Source organism: Suncus etruscus, chromosome 14 (genome assembly GCF_024139225.1).
Source record: "Suncus etruscus isolate mSunEtr1 chromosome 14, mSunEtr1.pri.cur, whole genome shotgun sequence".
In the NCBI taxonomy this organism is placed as follows: domain Eukaryota; kingdom Metazoa; phylum Chordata; class Mammalia; order Eulipotyphla; family Soricidae; genus Suncus; species Suncus etruscus.
Window position 1 is genome coordinate 84,359,609 of NC_064861.1, and position 19,090 is coordinate 84,378,698.

At 50.4% G+C, this 19,090-nt stretch overlaps 2 protein-coding genes across 2 annotated transcripts in view; both read right to left on the reverse strand.

Moving 5' to 3' along the window:
• AKT2 (AKT serine/threonine kinase 2) overlaps positions 1-19,090 on the reverse strand; it is a 350,831-nt gene that overhangs the window by 95,844 nt on the left and 235,897 nt on the right. The window lies entirely within an intron of this gene.
• Positions 292-10,993, reverse strand: FBL (fibrillarin). The gene is made up of 9 exons (XM_049787233.1): positions 10,921-10,993; positions 5,539-5,710; positions 5,348-5,499; positions 5,161-5,255; positions 4,336-4,506; positions 3,109-3,241; positions 2,024-2,136; positions 484-629; positions 292-393 (listed from the first exon to the last, which is right to left on the reverse strand). The coding sequence occupies exons 1-9, from the start codon at positions 10,928-10,930 to the stop codon at positions 369-371; spliced, it is 1,017 nt and encodes a 338-aa protein (XP_049643190.1). The 5' UTR covers positions 10,931-10,993; the 3' UTR covers positions 292-368.

Below are 19,090 nucleotides of genomic sequence, written 5' to 3' on the forward strand. Positions count from 1 at the left end.
AACCGGCCCCCCCGGCCCAGGCTCCGCCCCGGCCCCGCCCACCGCCGGTCGCCTCACGTGACGCTCAAGCGGCGCTCTGCGCCTGCGCGAACCCGCGCGGACTGGCGCCCATGCGCAGTGAGCTGCGGCCCCGCCCCAGCGCGGAAATCCGGTTCGCGGCAGCGCGAAGGACGGAGCATGCGCCGGATGAACCGACGCACAAGCCGACCCCCACCACCACCCAGGTCGACCAAGGGCGCATGCGCCATGTTGTCAATTGTGGTCGTCAAGCAATCAGCAGCAGACGGGGCAGACGGAGGAGTCTTTTTAATACAAAAAAACACGTGTAATGGTAGCAACAGTCTCAACATCCAGTGGGCAAGGGGGCTTCAGTTCTTCACCTTGGGTGGGGGCCTGCGAGAGAAGGGGGGTGGTTGTCAGCAGCTGTCACCTCCATCGGTGGTCCCCACAATTTTGGGGACAGAGAACCCACACCGTGCTCACCTGTACACGCCCACGACCACCGCGTGGTCTCTCTCGTAGGGCTCCAGGGTCAGCTGTTCCTGCGGCTTCATGTTCTCCTGCTGCATCTTCTTCACTTCTGAGGCGAACACGGCCTCGGCCGAGGCGGTGGAGTCGATGCAGTTGGCCTGTGGGGGAGAGAAACGCGAAATTTGGCAGGAGGTCCGAGCTCAAACCAAAAGATCTTGTTTGGGGCCGGAGAGATAGTATGGAGGTAAGGCGTTTGCCTTTCATGCAAAAGGTCATCTGTTCGAATCCCGGAGTCCCATATGGTCCCCCGTGCCTGTCAGGAGCAATTTCTGAGCAAGAAGCCAGGACTAACCCCTGAGCACCACAAAAAAATAAAAATACAAAATCTTGCTTGTACCTGGAACTCAAAGCATTATGGAAATGTACAGGAAGGACTCCTGGGTAATTTTTTTTTTTTTTTTGGTTTTTGGGCCACACCCGTTTGATGCTCAGGGGTTACTCCTGGCTAAGTGCTCAGAAATTGCCCCTGGCTTGGGGGGACCATATGGGACGCCGGAGGATCGAACCGCGGTCCGTTCCTTGGCTAGCACTTACAAGGCAGACACCTTATCTCTAGCGCCACCTTCCCGGCCCCTCCTGGGTAATTTTTAATTCGGTCTGGGTTTGGGATAGTAAGTGTCAGCCGAGGCCCTCGACATCTATCTAAATGCCTCAGGTTCAACTTCATAGCTTAAGTGTTTTATTTCTCCAAATTCTACTCACCTGTAACAGCAATAATACAACATCTGCTATGACTGAAACGAATGTAGCTAAAGGTGCATCAGGCTGAAGGGTGCGAGGAGAGTTTTGAATTTCAGAACTGAGATTTAAAAATAAAAAAGGTGGATCTACTGGTTTGGGGGAGGTACATGCTTTGATGCACAGGGAAAGAGGTGGCTTTGGTTTAGTCCTCAATTCATGGTTTTCTGAGCGTCACAAGAGAACCCCAAACTGCATACTGCAAGTAGCCTATCGCTAAGTGTACCCTGAAAACAAAATCCAACCAACCCCACCCCAAAATTGCATTTATCACTTATCTGGTATTTATTCTAGACTATTCTAAACACATTACACATATTTTTACGTCAACATTATGGGAACAAATAATTTTGGGGGGAGAGGGATTTGGGCCATACCTGGTGGTGCAGAGATGTTACTTCTGGCTCTGCACCCAGAAATTACTCCTGGGATGCCTGGGGGACCATATGGGATGCCAGGGATCAAACCTGGGTCATTTGCATGCAAAAAGCAAACACCACTCCCGCTGTAATATTGTTCCAGCCCTAATAATTTTTATACCTAAAATACTGGCACAAATCAGTTGACCAGGCCCATATATCATGCACTAGACTGCTACATTCCCATACTTCTCTCAATCCAAAGCTTTTGGTTTTAACAGGTCTTTGCCATTCTGTGCTGTTTGATTGACAGGAATTTGGTGGAGGAAGTAGGGGCAGGAGATGGAGGATCTCTTGAATGCTTGACAGATAAAGGATCCCTCTAAGGCCCGCACCTTAATGGAAATCACAAAGTGTCCTCCGTTACGTAGGAAAGTGTGGGCATTCAGGGCTACAATCCGGGTCTGGTCCGGCTGGGCCACGTCGGCAAAGATCACGTCCACCATTGCTAGGGAAAAAACAGTGGCAGTTAAAAGTTGAGACAATGGATCTTCCCAGTTCTTGCTGGCAGGTTCCCTGCAGTTTTCCTGATTCCAGGCTCTCTCAGACCTCCATCCCCACACCAAGACAGACTCTGAACTATGTATGCAGTCCCCTAGCAAACCATGGTGGCCTCTGCAGCCAACCCTGGGCTGAAGATAACAGAGATACACCACGCCTGACTCTGCTCTGAACCATGACCTGGTCTGGCAGGGAGACAGATTAGTCATCAAAACGTCAAATCAAGGTAAGCACGTCCAGACTAGACTGCTGTGTTGTCAATAACAGGCTGCAGGACAAAGGGTGTCAGGAGTAGAAACCAGGTATGCACGTAAGGCATCAGTTACATCAGCCCCCAAAGGAATTATATTTATTTATTTATTGGTTTATTGTTTTTTTGGGCCACACCGGGTGACACTCAGGGGTTACTCCTGGCTTGGGGGATGCCAGAGGATCGAACTGTGGTCCGCCCTAGGCTTGTGAGGGCAAGGCAGATGCCTTACCACTTGTGCCACTGCTCCAGCGCCCCAGAGGATTATTCTTAAAGCAGGTTTATTAAATAAAAATAAGAACAGGTCATTTACACCTTTTGAAAAACAGGCATCAAAGTATTCCCATTGATTACAGGGGGCTGGGAAATAGTTTATACCAAGCTGCCCTAATGCTTTTAATTCATTTTTACACTCTGATCTTCACTTGGGAGCCTCTGGGAAGGTTATACTCAGATCGTGTTTTCTATTAGTTGTAGATAAGGGATCTAAAGAGGCTTTTAAACTATACAAAAGCCCAGAGTGAGTCAACGGGTCCAGAGCAGAGAGGGGCCCAGGCGAGGGGGCAGGAGGGAGCTCCTGAGTGACTCCAAATCCTGCTAGTCCACTAGCTATAGGCAGAGAGCTAACAGCTAAGCAAACCCCAGAAAGCCTGGTCTTCTGGGCCTCACCAATGAGCATGCGGTACTTGTGCGGGTGCCGGGCGTCTTCAATCACAGGAATGATGTTGGTTCTCTTCTTGGCCAAGTTAATGAGGTCCCGTCCAGAGCGGTGGGAAAACTCCACAGCATAGACCAAACCATCCTGCAAGAAACCAAAGTGCTTCCTCAAATCCCCAAATCCCCAAAGTCAGAAGGAGGGTCAGCCAAGACTGACCTTATGTATTGGTGCAGTTTCTCCAGACAGGCTAAGGGATGTTTTACAGAGTAGATGTGAAGTGGCCAGAGGTGGATCAGTCCCAGTAATCTGAGAGCCAGACTAATTGCAGGCTTCTAGCAAAGCCAGGCCACTAAGTTAGAGATGGAGGCACAGACAGGGCAGCCACAGGGCAGCAGTGGGCAGGCACCACTTTCAGAGAATTAACTCTCAGCCCTTACAGGGAAGTCAAGAAACTCACAGCTGGACCCTTTCCTCTCAAAGGCCTGCACCTGAACAGGGTTCCCCCCCAATTATGAAAGAGGAGGAGGTGTGTGGCCCGCCTGAACAGCTAGAGCGTTTGCTGACACATGATAGACCTGGGTTCAATTCCTGAAACCATATTTGGTTCTTCTAAGTCTTGCCAGGAACGAGCCTTGTAGTGCTCGATCTGGCCCAAAAATATACAAAGGAAAATTCTAAACCAAAGAGAGTCGGTATAGCCACACAGACATATCCCAAAGCCAAGACCATCTGTCCTCTGAGGAGAAAACAGTGGCCTGGACTTTGGGGACAAGCATGTTTGGGGCCGAAGAGATAGCACAACGGTAGGGTATTTGCCTTTTATTCAGCTGACCCAGGAGGGACCCAGTTCGATTCCCAGCATTCCATATGATCCCCCAGCCTGCCAGGGGCAATTTCTCAGTGCAGAGCCAGAAATAACCCCTGAGCACCACTGGATGTGGTCCAAAACCAACCAATCAATCAATGAATCAATCAATAAAGTTTAAAAATAAGAATTTTAAAAAAATATCCAAACATGTCCAAAGTGGGTAACCGACAGGGGGCTATGCCCTCAGCTCTGGGTCCCCTAACACAAGGCACACTGATTCCTGCTTCCAGCTAAGTTGAGGATGTGGGTAGTTTGGTTCCAACAACTTCGAAAATCCAACCTGGTTCAAGCTGAGGCTGTTAGTCAAGGGCATTTGGACAAAGGAAGGAGGACCTCACACCCCTTAACACTGCCCCCCCAATCTACTTACGGGGCCTACGATGTCAGAGACGTGGGAGACGGTGGTGCCGGAGGCAGCGCCCAGGTACAGCACTTTGCACCCAGGCTTAATGTGGATCTGGTCCACGCCACCCAGGATGGCGGCTGCCAGCTTGGAGCGAAAGGGGTTCCAGGCCCGGTATTCAATTTTGTCCTCTCCTTCCTGGACCGGGAGAGACAGGATGGACGTCAGCAAAGGCTTCTTCTACAGGACCCTCCAGCCTGCAGGCCCTCAAAGGAGCCAGGAGTTCTACCAAGGCCCAAGAGTTGTGAATGTGGGCACCTTGTGGTTTATGACTCCAGGAGAAGGGGCAGTAAAGACAATGAACCTCGAGATCAAGACATGCCACCAGAAGACCCACAGGCTCACTGAACAAGCACTGACTCTGCCAGTATGTTCTGTGGGCCAGTCCCTTGCCCCGTGGGCACGGCTGGCACAGAAAGGAGAGCAGAGAGATAGGAGTAGACAGGGGACAGGCAAGGAGGTGCTTGGGGAAGCTGAGAGGCAAGAGACGCCAAGATGGAGTTGCAGCAGCAAAGCCAGTAGAACCACATGGGGACACATGGGGGACACATGAGTCCCACAGCAGCCTCATGAGCAGAATAGGGAGGAGAGGAAGCAATTCGGAGCAGGGAAATGAGTCGTGCTGGAAGGCACAGAAGAACCTGGGTGTGTAGAGTAAGTGAGAACATTTTGGGCCCTCTGATTAACCTGCAAAGGTGGGTCTGGATCCTGAAACCCACAGAATGGCAGGTGTGTCTGTTTGGACTGGGAATAGGGGGACAGTGGCTGGGACAGGGACCCCGCCAATCTCACCGCAATGGAGACTCTCTTCTCCCCATACACAGATTCCCCAGGGACAAGGTTCTTGGTGACCAGAGCATCTTCTTTCCCTCGGCAGATGAAGACCCCTAGAGAGGGGGAGCAGAAGCAGGTGAAGATTGGGTACCCCCCCAAAGATTCACCACATAACCTGGGTGGGTTTCTGGACCTCCTCACTCACCTTCATGCCGATGAGGCTCCACCACCACATTCTTGCCCGACTGGCCTCCTCCTCGTTTCCCTCCTCGGCCTCGGCCCCGGCCCCCAGACTGGAACCCATCGCGGCCACCCCCACCTATAAGGGAGAGAGACCTTGATGGGGAGACCCCACCCCTCCTTGTACTCCCCACTTCTGCCACCATCGCCCCCAACTCACCTCCTCGGCCGCCACCTCGTCCACGTCCTCCTCGGAAGCCACCTCCACGGCCACGACCCCCGCCGAAGCCCCCACGGCCCCCTCCGAAGCCTCCTCGGCCGCCATCTCGACCTCCACGGTCTCCAAAGCCCCCACGGCCGCCGAAGCCGCCCCCACGGGGGCTAAACCCTGCAGAAAAGCGGAGAAGCTGTGATCAGGGCCGGGGCATTTGGGGAGCTGGGGAGATGCCCAGAGTGTCCCATGGGGGGAGAACAAGGAAACGGGGGATCCCCCTGATCCACAACCAGAAGGGTTCCTGGTGTAGACAACAGGGAAACTGGGAGCTGTAGCATTTGCCTTGCCCGCAGAGACCTGAGTTCCATCCCCATTAACCAAAGTGATCCCCAAGCACTGCCCAGTGTGAACCCCCACACACACAAATCAAACCAAAGGCACAGTGAGAGTGGTTATTTCCATCACACTGGGCAGAGCATCATCCTTTATGCAATATTCATATACAATATTCAAAGCTGAGCTTTTCTGGTGCTACAGGAGGAGTCCGTATTCGGGGTGTATTGGGGGAGGAGGGTGGGTGAATTGTTCTGAATGTCCTTTCCCCACAAAATCGCTGGAGATCCTGAAGGCTGTGAATACTCAGCTGCTGTAAATGATTCTCTTCCTCCAGGAAACATTAACCAGCCTCAAGTGGCAGGTCATAGAACCGAGCTGGGTACAGCCCCAGGCCCGGGCTACCTTCGAGCTGCTACGCCCTCTGCTGCCCGCAGCCCACAAAGCAACCAGGCAGAAAAAGGCAAGTCTTCCTGCAGCTCAAAGCCTCCTGCCTGCTAGTACATGCAAATCAAACCAAAAAGCACCCCAATCCGGGAACCTAGGGGTTGATGTCTTTGAGCCAGAGGCCTGGAGCTGGGGAGCTTATAAAAAGTCTCCTGGTGGGCTCCGGCCTCCTAAGTGCTAGAGAACCTGAGGAGAGGGGGCAGGAAGTTACCCTTTGGGTTGGGTGGTTCGTTATAGAACAATGTAGGCATGTATGTGTGCATGTGTGACTGTCTGTCTGTGCCAGACACAGTAAAGGCCTGGGAAACTGCAGTGACAGCAAAGCTTTTCTTTTATTATTCTTAAAATGATCACATTCGGAGGCCAGAGTGATGCACAGTGGGTAGGGTGTTTGCTTTGCATGTGGCTGACCCAGGTTCGATCCCCAGCATCCCATTTGGTTCTCTGACCATCTTGCATGTAGTCAGGACTAACCCTTGGGCATCACAGGGTGCGGTACCAAAACCAATCAACAAACAAAAGCCCAAAAAAGATGAAATAGGGGACCGGGAAGGTGGCACTAGAGGTAAGGTATCTGCCTTGCAAGCGCTAAGGTAGGACGGACCGAGGTTCGATCCCCCAGCGTCCCATATGGTCCCCCCAAGCCAGGAGCGATTTCTGAGCTCATAGCCAGGAGTAACCCCTAAGCATCAATCGGGTATCGCCCAAAAACCAAAAAAAAAAAAAAAAAGATGAAATAGAATAGAAAAAAAAGATTGCACTGGGAGTCTAAGTCCAGCCCTCCTCATCCATCCCTGCAGGCTCCACCTCCCCCAAAACAGCCCAGCTCCTACCCCTTCAACTTCTGCTGTCCCAACCACCTGCCTCCCCTTCCCTGCACCCAGGTCCTGGGGTACATACATGTTCCTCCTTCAAACAGCATGCTCAGCTGCTGCTCTCCCCCCCCCCCCCCGTTTTCTTTTGTTTTCCATCAATAATCAAACAGGGTGTGTTGTTTTCAGGCCACACTGTGTGGTGCCTGCCTAGTGGTTGACTCTTGGCTCTGGGCTTAAAGGATCTGGTTGGCTATGGAGATGGAACCCTGGTGGGCTGTGTGCAAGGCAAGCACCTTATCCCTGTACTGCCTCTCTGTGCCAGACACAGTCACGCCAGTATGACCATCTACATGCTCAAGGCAAGGGGGCATTGGCCAGGTACAGGTGCAATCAGGATATCTGTTGGAGATTCCCTGAGCCCCAAGTTCTACCTCATGGTGAAAATCCCAAATGATTGGGAGAGCTGAGGGCACACACCTGGCCCTTCACCCACCTACTCCAAGTACGGGGAAGGTTCTTTTGGGTTGCCTTTCCCACCTCAGAGTCTTATAAAGATTCACCCAGGGGCTAGAGAGATAGCACAGCGGTAGGGCTTTTGCCTTGCATGCGGTTGACCTAGGATGGACCCCAGTTCAAATCCCAGCATTCCATATGGTCCCCCGAGCCTGCCAGGATCTACTTCTAAGCAGAGTCAGGAGTAACCCCCGAGTGCTGCCAGGTGTGACCCAAAAACAAACAAACAAAAAAGTTCACTCAGCAAACCTGCAAATACACAAATAGGTACCCCAATTATGGCTGCTGCACCCCTTCTACTGGGGGAAGCTATCAGGCCTGTGCCTTCCGCACCCCAGCTCGTGCAGTAATACCGGGATGTGGGTACAGTATTGGTGGGTGGGCTCAGCTATCTGCCCCAGATACTAAAAAAAAAAAATGTATATTATATTAGGCCAGGTCCTGGGGTTCTTGGGAAAGACATCCTGGAAGTCCTCCTCAAAACACACATTTCCCTCTCAGTTTTGGGGTGTGTGTGTGTGTGTGGTGTGTGTGTGTGTGTGTGTGTGTTTGGTGTGTGTGTGTGTGTGTGTGTGTGTAGGGGGTTCCTAGACTTTTTGGGGGGAATTTGGGGAGGAGTTTGGGGCCACATCCTGCAGATGCTCAGGGCTTACTCCTGGAGGTGCTCAGGGGACCATGTGGGATGCAGGAACAGAGCCCAAGTCAGTTGAGTGCAAGTCAAACACCCTACCTGCTGTTTTACTAATCTTCCCCCCTTTTATTTTATTTTTAACTTAAGTCATTGTGAAATTATAAAGTTATTCATGACTGGGTTTCATGCATATATTTCAACACCAATACCTTCACCACTGTCCACTTACATTCACAAATACCCTCCATTCTGCTTCTACAAGAGGTGACCGACCCCTCTTTCTGGTTTAAAACTGGGGTTTTTCATCTCAAACTCGGCCACTAGGGGGCGAAGGAATAGCTCAAATAGCAGAGCACTTGATTTGCCTATGGGAGGCCTCGGTTCAATCCCTAGCACCAAGTCACATGATCTGACCTCTTGAATACCAGGAGTAACCTCCAAGCACCACTGGGTGTGGCCCCCAAACGAGTTCATGCCAAAGATACATTTACCTTCACCCTACTCCTTTGCTCATCCAAACCCTCCTCCCTCATGCCCACCCACATTTAGATGTCCAGGGTCCGAGAGCTGTATTTGCCTTGTACACAGCCAATCCAAAGCGGTCTCCTTGGCACAGTAAGTGGTCCCTGGCAAGTCCCACCAGGTATGATGCCCCAATGGTACCAGTCTGCTAGTCAGGCCTTCTTGCCTTTACTTGGGAGGGGACACACCCAGTGACACTTAGGGGTTACTCCTGGAGACCATATGCGCTGGAGACCATATGGGACTCTGCGGTTTCAAACCGCAGTTCGTCCTAAGTCAACCCCTTGCAAGGCAAACGACCTACCGCTGCTCCACTGCTCGGGACTCCAGACCTACTTGCAAGCCCAACTTGTAGTATGGGAGGGAGAATCCACCCACAGTTAATTAGCAGATCCCCAAACACTTAAGAGACAAGAAACTTGGGCAAGGCCTGGTCCACCTAAACCCCCTTCATGTATGTATACACGCAACCCCAGATGATCCCATTTCTCAACAGGGCCCAAAATAAAGAGGGAAAACAAAATAACGTTCCCAAGACCCTTTTGGTAAGGCCAGAGTGAGAATGCAGTGGGTAGGCTAGACACGCACAAGATCAACCCAGGTTTGATATCCAGCACCACAGATGGTCCTGGGAGCCTGCCAGGAGTGATTCCTGAGTGCAGAATCAGAAGGAAACCCCTTAAGGAAAAAAATTAAAAGACACTTTGGGTCTTGTGGAAGATTTCCCCAAGTGCAGAGGGGGGTAAGGAATGGGGTTGAGGGAGGAGATGGTTGGCCCAATTTAGAAAGAGCTGACACAGCAGGAAAAATAGACTAATTTGAGTCCCCTAAATCAAAAAAAAAAAAAAAAGAAAGAAAGAAAGAAAAAAGCCAGCATTATGATACTAAGCATGGTACAGATGCTTTTTTCCAGCTTTGTCACAGAATTAACATATTGTGTAATATGTTTCGATGCGCTTTCTGCAAAACGATGACCATCTTGCCTTCGCTGGATTTTAAAATAGCAACTTATTTTCTTAGACAGGGAAAGTGAGGATCAGAAAGATGAAGCTATCTGCTCAAGGTCACACAGCATTTTTAAAAAAAAAAAAAGCAGAGGACAGGATTGATACTTTAGAAAGGAGCCTCTTCTTTCTTCTTTTTTTTTTTTTTTTTTTAGTTTTTGGGCCACACCCGGCGTTGCTCAGGGGTTACTCCTGGCTGTCTGCTCAGAAATAGCTCCTGGCAGGCACGGGGGACCATATGGGACACCGGGATTCGAACCAACCACCTTTGGTCCTGGATTGGCTGCTTGCAAGGCAAACGCCGCTGTGCTATCTCTCCGGGCCCCTCTTCTGTGGTCAAAATCGGGTCTCCCCTTTCCACCACGAGAGGTGAGATGGAACTATCAGAATTTCCGGGGGAAATGCAAGGGGCAGGACCACTCTTGCCCAGGGACTAACAGTCTCTCCCGCGCAAACCAGGCCAGGACGATTTCCCCACTTGGCAAACGTGGGGATTACAAGGCCTGTCATCCCCCATCTGATCCTGGGGATCCGCCCCCCCTTCGAAGAAGGGGAGGGCGGCAAAGTGTGCCAAGGAACGTCACGCACGGTAAAGCGGGACGAAGGGGATGGAATCCTCCTCCACTCCGGGGCGTGGAGAAACTGGGAGAGGGGCCAAGAGGGTGGCCCGGTAGTGACAGCGGGAACAAACGCGGGGGTGAAGGGCTATCCCCCCGATCTAGCCCTTAAAACCAAGATCAGGGATTCTCCCACTCCCCCAAAACCACACCCTGAGATGCCAGGCCTGCCGTCCCCCAAAGCCCAATAACAACTCAGGCTCCAACTCCAACCCCAACCCGGGCCAGGCCGCGACCCCGTCCCACCAAACCTAAGAACTCAAGACACCCCGATTCACGTGCATCCGTCAATTCCCAGAGCCGGCAAGTCCAACACCTCCAGACCCCCCAATTCCGGCTCAGGGACCCCAATTCAGGTTGGGGACAGGAGCCCCTGAGGCTCAAGCGTCCCTGCGCCCAAGTCCTCCAAGGCCCAGTTCCTCCAATTCCAGCGCAGCACCCCGACTTCCAGCCCGGCCCCCCGATCCCGATCGCCCCCAAGACCCCCAAACCCGGCCTGCACCTGGCTTCATGGCTTGCACGGAGCTGCGCGGCCGCGTCCCGGGCGACACGAGTCTGGGGATTTCGCACGTGGGAAGGAGCGCATGCGCGCGGCGACGTCGCGCGCATGACGTCACCTCGCAGCGCCGCCCCGGGCCCTGCGCGCGCGGTTCTGGGCGTGGTCTCCCATTGGTGGTCTGTGGGTGTGGCCTCTCTGAGCGGTTGTGGGCGTGGTCTCCTGTGACCACGCCCCGGTCTTCTGTCACCGCGCCCCGAGTAGCCGCTGCCTTAATCGCTGCTTCCTGAATGCTTTTCTTGGACTGTCTGCGGGCACCCCAGTAATCAATCAGATGCCTGGCCAAGGTTTCTCTTGTTCTCTATTGAAAACACCTCTGCGCCGCCCCCCAAAGCCATCCCTGATGCATCTCCATCCCCAAGAACACAGCATCTCAGACAAATCCTCCAAAGGACTTCAGGGAGTGATCCCTGCTATGATCCTAGGAGATGTTCTGGGTGTGTCCCAAAGCCAGTCAATCACCGAGCAGGCATTAAATGCTTTTGAAAAATAATATGGGGGCAGGAGAGATAGCATGAAGATAAGGCATTTGCCTTGCAATCAGAAGGACGGTGATTCGAATCCCAACATCCCATATGGTCCCCCGAGCCTGCCAGGAGCAATTTCTGAGCCTAGAGCCAGGAGTAGCTACTAAGAGCTGCCGGGTGTGACCCAACCCCCCCCAAAATAACAATATGGGGTGCCAGAGAGATAGCACAGTGAGTAGGGCTTTCGCCTTGCACAAGATTCCCAGGTATCCCATATAGTCCATCAAGCCTGCTAGGAGTGATTTCTAAGCACAAAGCCAGGAATAACCCTTGAGCACTGCTGGTTGGCCCAAACCCCCGCCCCCCCCCCACATCCCCTAGGTGATGAATTTAGGCAGAGCAATATGGGCACAGCAGGTAGGGCCTTTGCTTTACACGCAACCAACCTGGGTTAGATCCCCAGCATCCCATATGGTCCCAAAACAACAAAAAATGTTTTTAATTAAAAAAGGCAAAAGGTAAGTGAAGTGCTGCAATGAATCAGGAAGAAGCTGAGGAAGCAGCAAGACATGAGGAACTCCTGTCAGAGCCCTGATCATTCGGTGAATTGTCACTTGATGGAATTAAAGTTCAGTTGCTATATGTATCCAAAAAAAAGAAAAAAAAGAAAAAGAAACACCTCCAGGAGGTCCACAGCTCCGAAAACTGCTGCCGGATACTGAATATGCTCCAGCTTGGCAGAATCATTCCCATCCCAGGCAAGAGCCTGGTGTATGAATGATCTGGTCTTTGATGCTTGGAGATCTCGGTGCAGGATGCTCCAGAGACTCAGGGCATCTGCAGGGCTGGATTCAAACTTTCCAAGATTCTGGTCTGGGTTTCCAGGAGCTGTGAAAAAGTAATTTTTTGTTTGTTTGGTTTTTGGGCAACACCCAGTGGCGCTCAGGGGTTACTCCTGGCTCTGTGCTCAGAAATCGATCCTGGCAGGTTCAGGGGACCATATGGGATGCCAGGAATTAAATCCAGATCCATCTGTCCAGGGTCAGTCACATGCAAGGTAAAAGCCCTACGGCTGTACAATCACTCCAGCCCTCATGTAAGAGTAATTTAAAGGACAGCAAGGAAAGACAATGTTAGCTGAGCTGATGCATATTGGGGGGGGGGGGAGAAGGGGTTTGAGGTGCCACAACTAGTTGTGCACAAGGCTTACTCCTGGCTGAGATCACTCCTGTCCTATTCTGGGTGCCATATGAGGTACCAGGGATCAAACCAGAATCTGGTGTGTCCAATATAAATGCCCTACCTGTACTATTGCTACATGCCCTTCCTTAGTTTCTTATGGATCTTACTATTTGCCTTCCAATTAAAAAATGAATTTCCCCAGGGGGTGATGCAGAGTATGGGAGCACTGGTGATGGGACACCAGGATTGGGATTGGCAATGAAATATTATATGCCTAAAACTCAACCATCAGGGGCCGGAGAGATAGTACAGCAGCATTTGCCTTGCAAGCAGCCAATCCAGGACCTAAGGTGGTTGGTTCGAATCCCGGCGTCCCATATGGTCCCCCATGCCTGCCAGGAGCTATATCTGAGCAGATAGCAGGAGAGATCCCACACTGCCGGGTGTGGCCCCAAAACCAAAAACAACAACAACAACAACAACAAAAATACTCAACCATCAATCACTTAGTTTTTGTTTTGGTTTGGTTTTTGTTTTTTTTTTTGGGGGGGACACACCCGTTTAATGTTCAGGTATTACTCCTGGCTAAGCACTCAGAAATTACTACTGGCTTGGGGGGACCATATGGGACGCTGGGGGATCGAACCGCAGTCGAGATCTTTCCTTGGCTAGCGCTTGCAAGGCAGACACCTTACCTCTAGTGCCACCTCTCCGGCCTCAATCACTTAGTTTTTTAATTATTTCAAAATAAAATAAAATAAAATTTTCCCCAGGGGGAATTTAGCACAGCAGGTAGAGCGTTTGCCTGCATGCAGTCAACCCCCCAAGTTTGATCCCCAGCATCCCATATGGTCCTGAGCATGCAGGAGTGATTCCTAAGCACAGAGCCAGGATTAACCTCTGAGCACCTCTGGGTGTGGCCCCAAAATGAAAACAAACAAACAAAACTTCCCTAAAGGACAAAAGAAAAAGATACACACACACACACACACACACACACACACACACACACACACACACACAGCCTGAGAAATAGCAAGCAGTAGGGCATTTGCCTTGCAATTTGCAAGCAAATTTGCAGCTGATTCAAACAGATTGTGGTTCAAATCCCAACATCCCATATGGTCCCCCGTGCCTGCCAGGAGTGACTTCTGAGTGCAGAGCCTGGAGTAACCCCTGGCTCTTTTTGGAGGGTGTGATCCCTCCCCCCCCCCCCACCCTAGACACAGACTTCTGGCCTTGTTTTCTTGAATCTGGGTGAATTTCTGCCTCTGAGATATTTCCCTAGTCCGCAACTCTGCAGCCTGGACTCTGTCCTTGTGTCACATGGAAGTGCCTGAGTGTCCAGGGCTGTACACACACTGGCCACTGAGCTAGTTCTGAACCTGTTTCCTAGAATGGCCAGTCAAGTAGAATCTATCTCTATCTGGGCTTCGTGGTGAGGCAAAGGGTAAAAACTTTTTTGGAAATCGGCCCAAACCTTAATTTCCTCACCACCTTTCTTTTTCTTTCTTTTCTTCTTTCTTTTTCCTTTTTTTGTTTTGGTTTTGGATAGGGGGTCACACCCATAAATGTTCAAGAGTTACCCACAATCAGGAATTACTCCTAAGTTGCTCGAGGGACCATATGTACTGCTGGGGATCAGACCTAGACTGGCCATGTGCAAGGCAAGCACCCTACCTGCTATATCACTCCATCCAGGGGACCCTAAGGTGTGCCAGGGATTGAACCTGGGTCAATTGTGTGCATGGTAAATGCTCTATTAGTATAGCTCTAGTATCTCTCTGGCCCTTTTACCTCCCTATGCTAACTGCCTCTCTCTGTCCCTTAAGGCACATTCTTTCCAGCAGCCCTTCCATCATTCCTGCCACTTTCAACCCTTGGACAAACCCTTCTCTCTGCCTCCTCTAGGCAAATATTAGAGCAGAGGACGCTGGAAAGTGCCCTAAGCACTCAGGGAAGTGTTAAAAGCTATCGAAACTCTGTGACAGGAAGGGGTATAACAAGTGCATCAACGGTATCACAATACAACCCCCATTTCCATGGTGAATCCAGTCTGCTGCTTCAGAAGCAGAGCAGGCTCTCACCACACAGACACTTCCCAAGTTTTCTTCCTGATCACTGCCTCTGTTTCCCCTCTTCCATTGTTCCCTCCAATATTCCCATAGATTTTTCATTTTCTTTTTTTGTTTGTTTGTTTGTTTGGGGCCACACCCGGCGGTGCTCAGAGGTTACTCCAGGCTGTCTGCTCAGAAATAGCTCCTGGCAGGCACGGGGGACCATATGGGACACCGGGATTTGAACCAACCACCTTTGGTCCTGGATTGGCTGCTTGCAAGGCAAATGCCGCTGTGCTATCTCTCCAGGCCCAGTTTTTTCATTTTCAAGTCATCATAACAAGATGGATTCATGCTCTACCCATGGATTTATGGTTGAGAATCATGAAAGGTTGGAGGTCATGGTTTTCAAAAACATTCTTTTTTCAGGGTTTTTTTTTTTCTGGTTGGCTTTTGGGGATTTTTTTTGGTTTTGGTTTTGGTTTTTGGGTCACACCCAGCAGCACTCAGGGGTTACTCCTGGCTCTGTGCTCAGAAATCACTCCTGGCAGGCTCAGGGGACCATATGGGATGCTGGGAATTGAACTGGGGTTCATCATGTGTTGGCCACCTGCAAGGCAAACGCCTTACCGCTTGCTATTGTTCCAGCCTTCTTCCAACATTTCTTATTGCTGAAAAGTTCACATTAAAAAATATTAGAGGAAAAACATAATAAAATAAAATAAAGGGGCCAGAGAGATAGCATGAAGGTAAAGCATTTTTGCCTTGCATGCATAAGGTCAGTGGTTCGAATCCTAGCATCCTATATGGTCCCCCCGAGCCTGCCAGGTGCAATTTCTGAGCATAGAACCAGGAGTAACCCCTGAGCGCTGCCGGGTGTGACCCCCCCCCAAAAAAAAAAAATATATATATATATATATATATTAGAGGAACTGGAGTGATAGCACAGCACATAGGGCATTTGTCTTGCATGTGGCCGACCTGGGTTTAATCCTCAGCATCCTATATGGTCCCCTGAGCCTGCCAAGAGTAATTTCTGAGTGCAGAGCCAGGATTAACTCTGTTTTTTTGTTTTGTTTTGTTTTTGGGCCACACCCGGCATTGCTCAGGGGTTACTCCTGGCTGTCTGCTCAGAAATAGCTCCTGGCAGGCACGGGGGACCATATGGGTCACCGGGATTCGAACCAACCACCTTTGGTTCTGGATCGGCTGCTTGCAAGGCAAACGTCATTGTGCTATCTCTCCGGGCCCCCAGGATTAACTCTGAATGCTGCTGGGTGTACCTCTCCCCAAATGTATTAAAGATGAGCTAGGGAGATAGGACATTGGGTAGAGCACTTGCCTTGCACACAGCCAACCTGAGCAAGTACCCCAGTTTTCCTGAGTCTGCCCAGAGTGATTCCTGAGCACAGAGCCAGGAGTTTCCCCTGAACACCACTGGGTATGGTCCCTAAGTCTTCCCCATTTATTGGGGACTAAATACATTGTTCAAAGAGTAGGGCATTTGCCTTCCACACATCCAATTTTGGTTTGATATGCAGCACTAAGATCCTCCAGGAGTGATCCCTGAATGCAGAGCTAGGAATAAGTCCTGAGCCGGGAGCAATTCATAAGCATTGTTAGGTGTAGTCCCCATCAAAAAGTTATCAGGAAACTGCTTCTCTTGGCTCCCACATTCTCCTCCAAGTCATTCCATCTCCGTTTTGTTTATTGTTTGTTTGTTAGTTTTTTTTTTTTTTCAGTTAAGGGAGGGATTCGAGTTTGGGCCACATCCTGCAAGACAAAAGGGTTCTTTCTGGCCTAGTGCTCAGTGGTGACCCTTGGTCATCAACCCTGGTGATACACACAGGAACAATAACATATGTAAATCCCCTATAGATGAACCAGGCTTATCTTTAAGCAAGATGAGTGCCTCACCCTCTGAATTATCTGTCTCTAGTGCCAACTTGGATTTTCTGGACCATGAATAAAAATGAATTTAAAGCATTGAGAGCCTATTTTTGTCATTCATATAAAACCTCATTCCGGTCCCTCTGGTCCAATTGTTTTAAGAAACAAATCAGCTGATCACCTAGCAATGCCAATATTTAAGTCATATGTGGAAGATCATAATGTGGGGCCAGAGCGATAGCTCAGCAGTAGGGCATTTGTCTTGCATGCTGCCAACCCAGAAGGACCCAGGTTCTATCCCCAGCATCCCTTAAGGTTCCGTCTCCCCCCCTCCCCCCCCCCCCCGCCTGTGAGGAAAGATTTCTGAGCACAGAGTCAGGAGTAACCCCTGAGTGTCACTGGGTGTGGCCCTAAAAACCCAAACAAACCCAAGCCCCCCCCCCAAAAAAATGGGGCCGGGCGGTGGCGCTAAAGGTAAGGTGCCTGCCTTGCCTGTGCAAGCCTTGGACGGACCGCGGTTTGATCCCCCGGTGCCCCATATGGTCCCCCAAGCCAGGAGCAACTTCTGAGCACATAGCCAGGAGTAACCCCTGAGCGTTACCGGGTGTGGCCCAAAAACCAAAAAAAAAAAAAAAAAACCAAACAAACAAAAAGATCATAATGCTCTCCATACAAATACCCATCACCTTTATGTACACTATCACAACCCACTAAGACAAGCCAGACAAACAGTTCATACTTGGAATATTTGTGCTCTTTTGCTGCAGGTGTCTTGCGTCTCAGCATCTTCTAGTGCAACGAAATCCTTCACAAAAGAAAAGCGGGCACACGAACGGACGAGTAGGAAATATGAAATAATGAGTCCACTAAAAATACATTGTATGGGGACTCGCGTCTGCAATAGACGTGAGATAATTTTACTTTTCAAGCTGGTGACCTATAAGCATGTTTCTAGTATGCAAGGTATTTCCGAGATAACATAAGGCGGAGAATCTTAGGAGGAACAACACAATAGTCCCACTGAAGGGCCTGAGAGTCAGTTACAACTAATAGGTCGCTGGCCCTGAATGCATCGGACCCGGTTCAATCCCCAGAACCACATAGAATCCTCCAGCACTGTTAGGAGTCATCTCTGCGCCTTGCTAGGTGTGTCCCCAAAACAAAAATAAACAAAAAGATATATCCAGTTGAGAGGAACTTGGGGGAGAGATAGCTCTGCAGGTTGCATGCCCAGAATCTCTAAGTGTGTGGTCCTTTGACATAAAAAGTTTCCAAATTGTTAGGCAAAAAACTGCCCAGTTGACCCCACACCCAAATCCCCCATCTTGGTTCCTTGACCAAGCTCTGGACAGGGCTCTGGAAAGCAGTGTTCAAAAGATCTGGCTGCCCAGGTTTGAGATAAGCAGAGAGTGGGGTGGGGGGCAACATGCCAACTGAAACATTCTCACTCCATCCAAAGCAGGATGTTTGGGTCAGTTGTTGGATAGACAATGGCTTACAAACATGTTATCTTTTTTTTTTTTTTTTTTTTTTGGTTTTTGGGCCACACCCGGTGATGCTCAGGGGTTACTCCTGGCTATGCGCTCAGAAGTCGCTCCTGGCTTGGGGGACCATATGGGACACCGGGGGATCGAACCGAGGTCCGTCCAAGGCTAGCGCAGGCAAGGCAGGCACCTTACCTTTAGCGCCACCGCCCGGCCCCTATCTTTTGTTTTTAATGCCAGAGTTCACCCTTTTTCTAGAGAACTTGGCTAATGAACTTTCATGAGAGATTCTAGCCAGTCTTCTTTAAGCATATCAGGATCCCAATTGGCAGGATTCAGGCCCCTGCTCTTGAATTTTTATCTGTAGGAGGACCTGGGGGTATGGGAAGGCCACAGTGGGAGTGGAGCTACAACATCTCCACATCTCCAAGAAACAGGGGACTTTTATACACCCTCATGAGGAAGAGCACAGAGAGGAAGAGTGAAGGGGTTTGGAAGTGGTTATAGTGAGGAGTATGTCAAAAAAGGAGAATCTTGAGGAACATTTCCTTTTATATTTTGGTTTTTGGGCTTGGGACACACCCAGTGATGTTCAGGGCTTACTCCTGGCTATGTGCTCAGAAATCGCTCCTGGCTTGGGGGGACCGTAAGGGAAGCCAGGGGACCATATCGTGGCTTGTTCAGAGTCAGAGCACCACTGCTCCAGGCCCATTGAATTGTCCTGTAGAGTCCAGACATGGGGACAGCAACATTTCAAAGTGGCCTGAAGTTTGCCTTGATACTGCTGACCTGGGACAGACCCACGTTCAATCCCTGGCATCCCATAAGGTCCCCAAGCCTACCCGGAGCGATTTCTAAGTGCAGAGCCATCCCTTAGCACCTCTGGGTGTGGCCAACAACAAAAATAAATAAATAAATAAAAAACAAAATGCCCTGCCGAAGAGATAGCATGGAGGTAAGACATTTGCCTTGCATGCAGAAGGATGGTGGTTTGAATCCCTGCATCCCATATGGTTCCCCGAGCCTTCCAGGAGCG

Coding starts and splice junctions, on each gene's coding strand:
- FBL (XM_049787233.1), bottom strand. Junction 5,500..5,538: donor GGTGGCGGCCGAGGAGGTGA/GTTGGGGGCGAT, acceptor GAGTACAAGGAG/GGGTGGGGTCTCCCCATCAA. Junction 5,256..5,347: donor GGAGCCTCATCGGCATGAAG/GTGAGTGAGGAG, acceptor CCCCCTCTCTAG/GGGTCTTCATCTGCCGAGGG.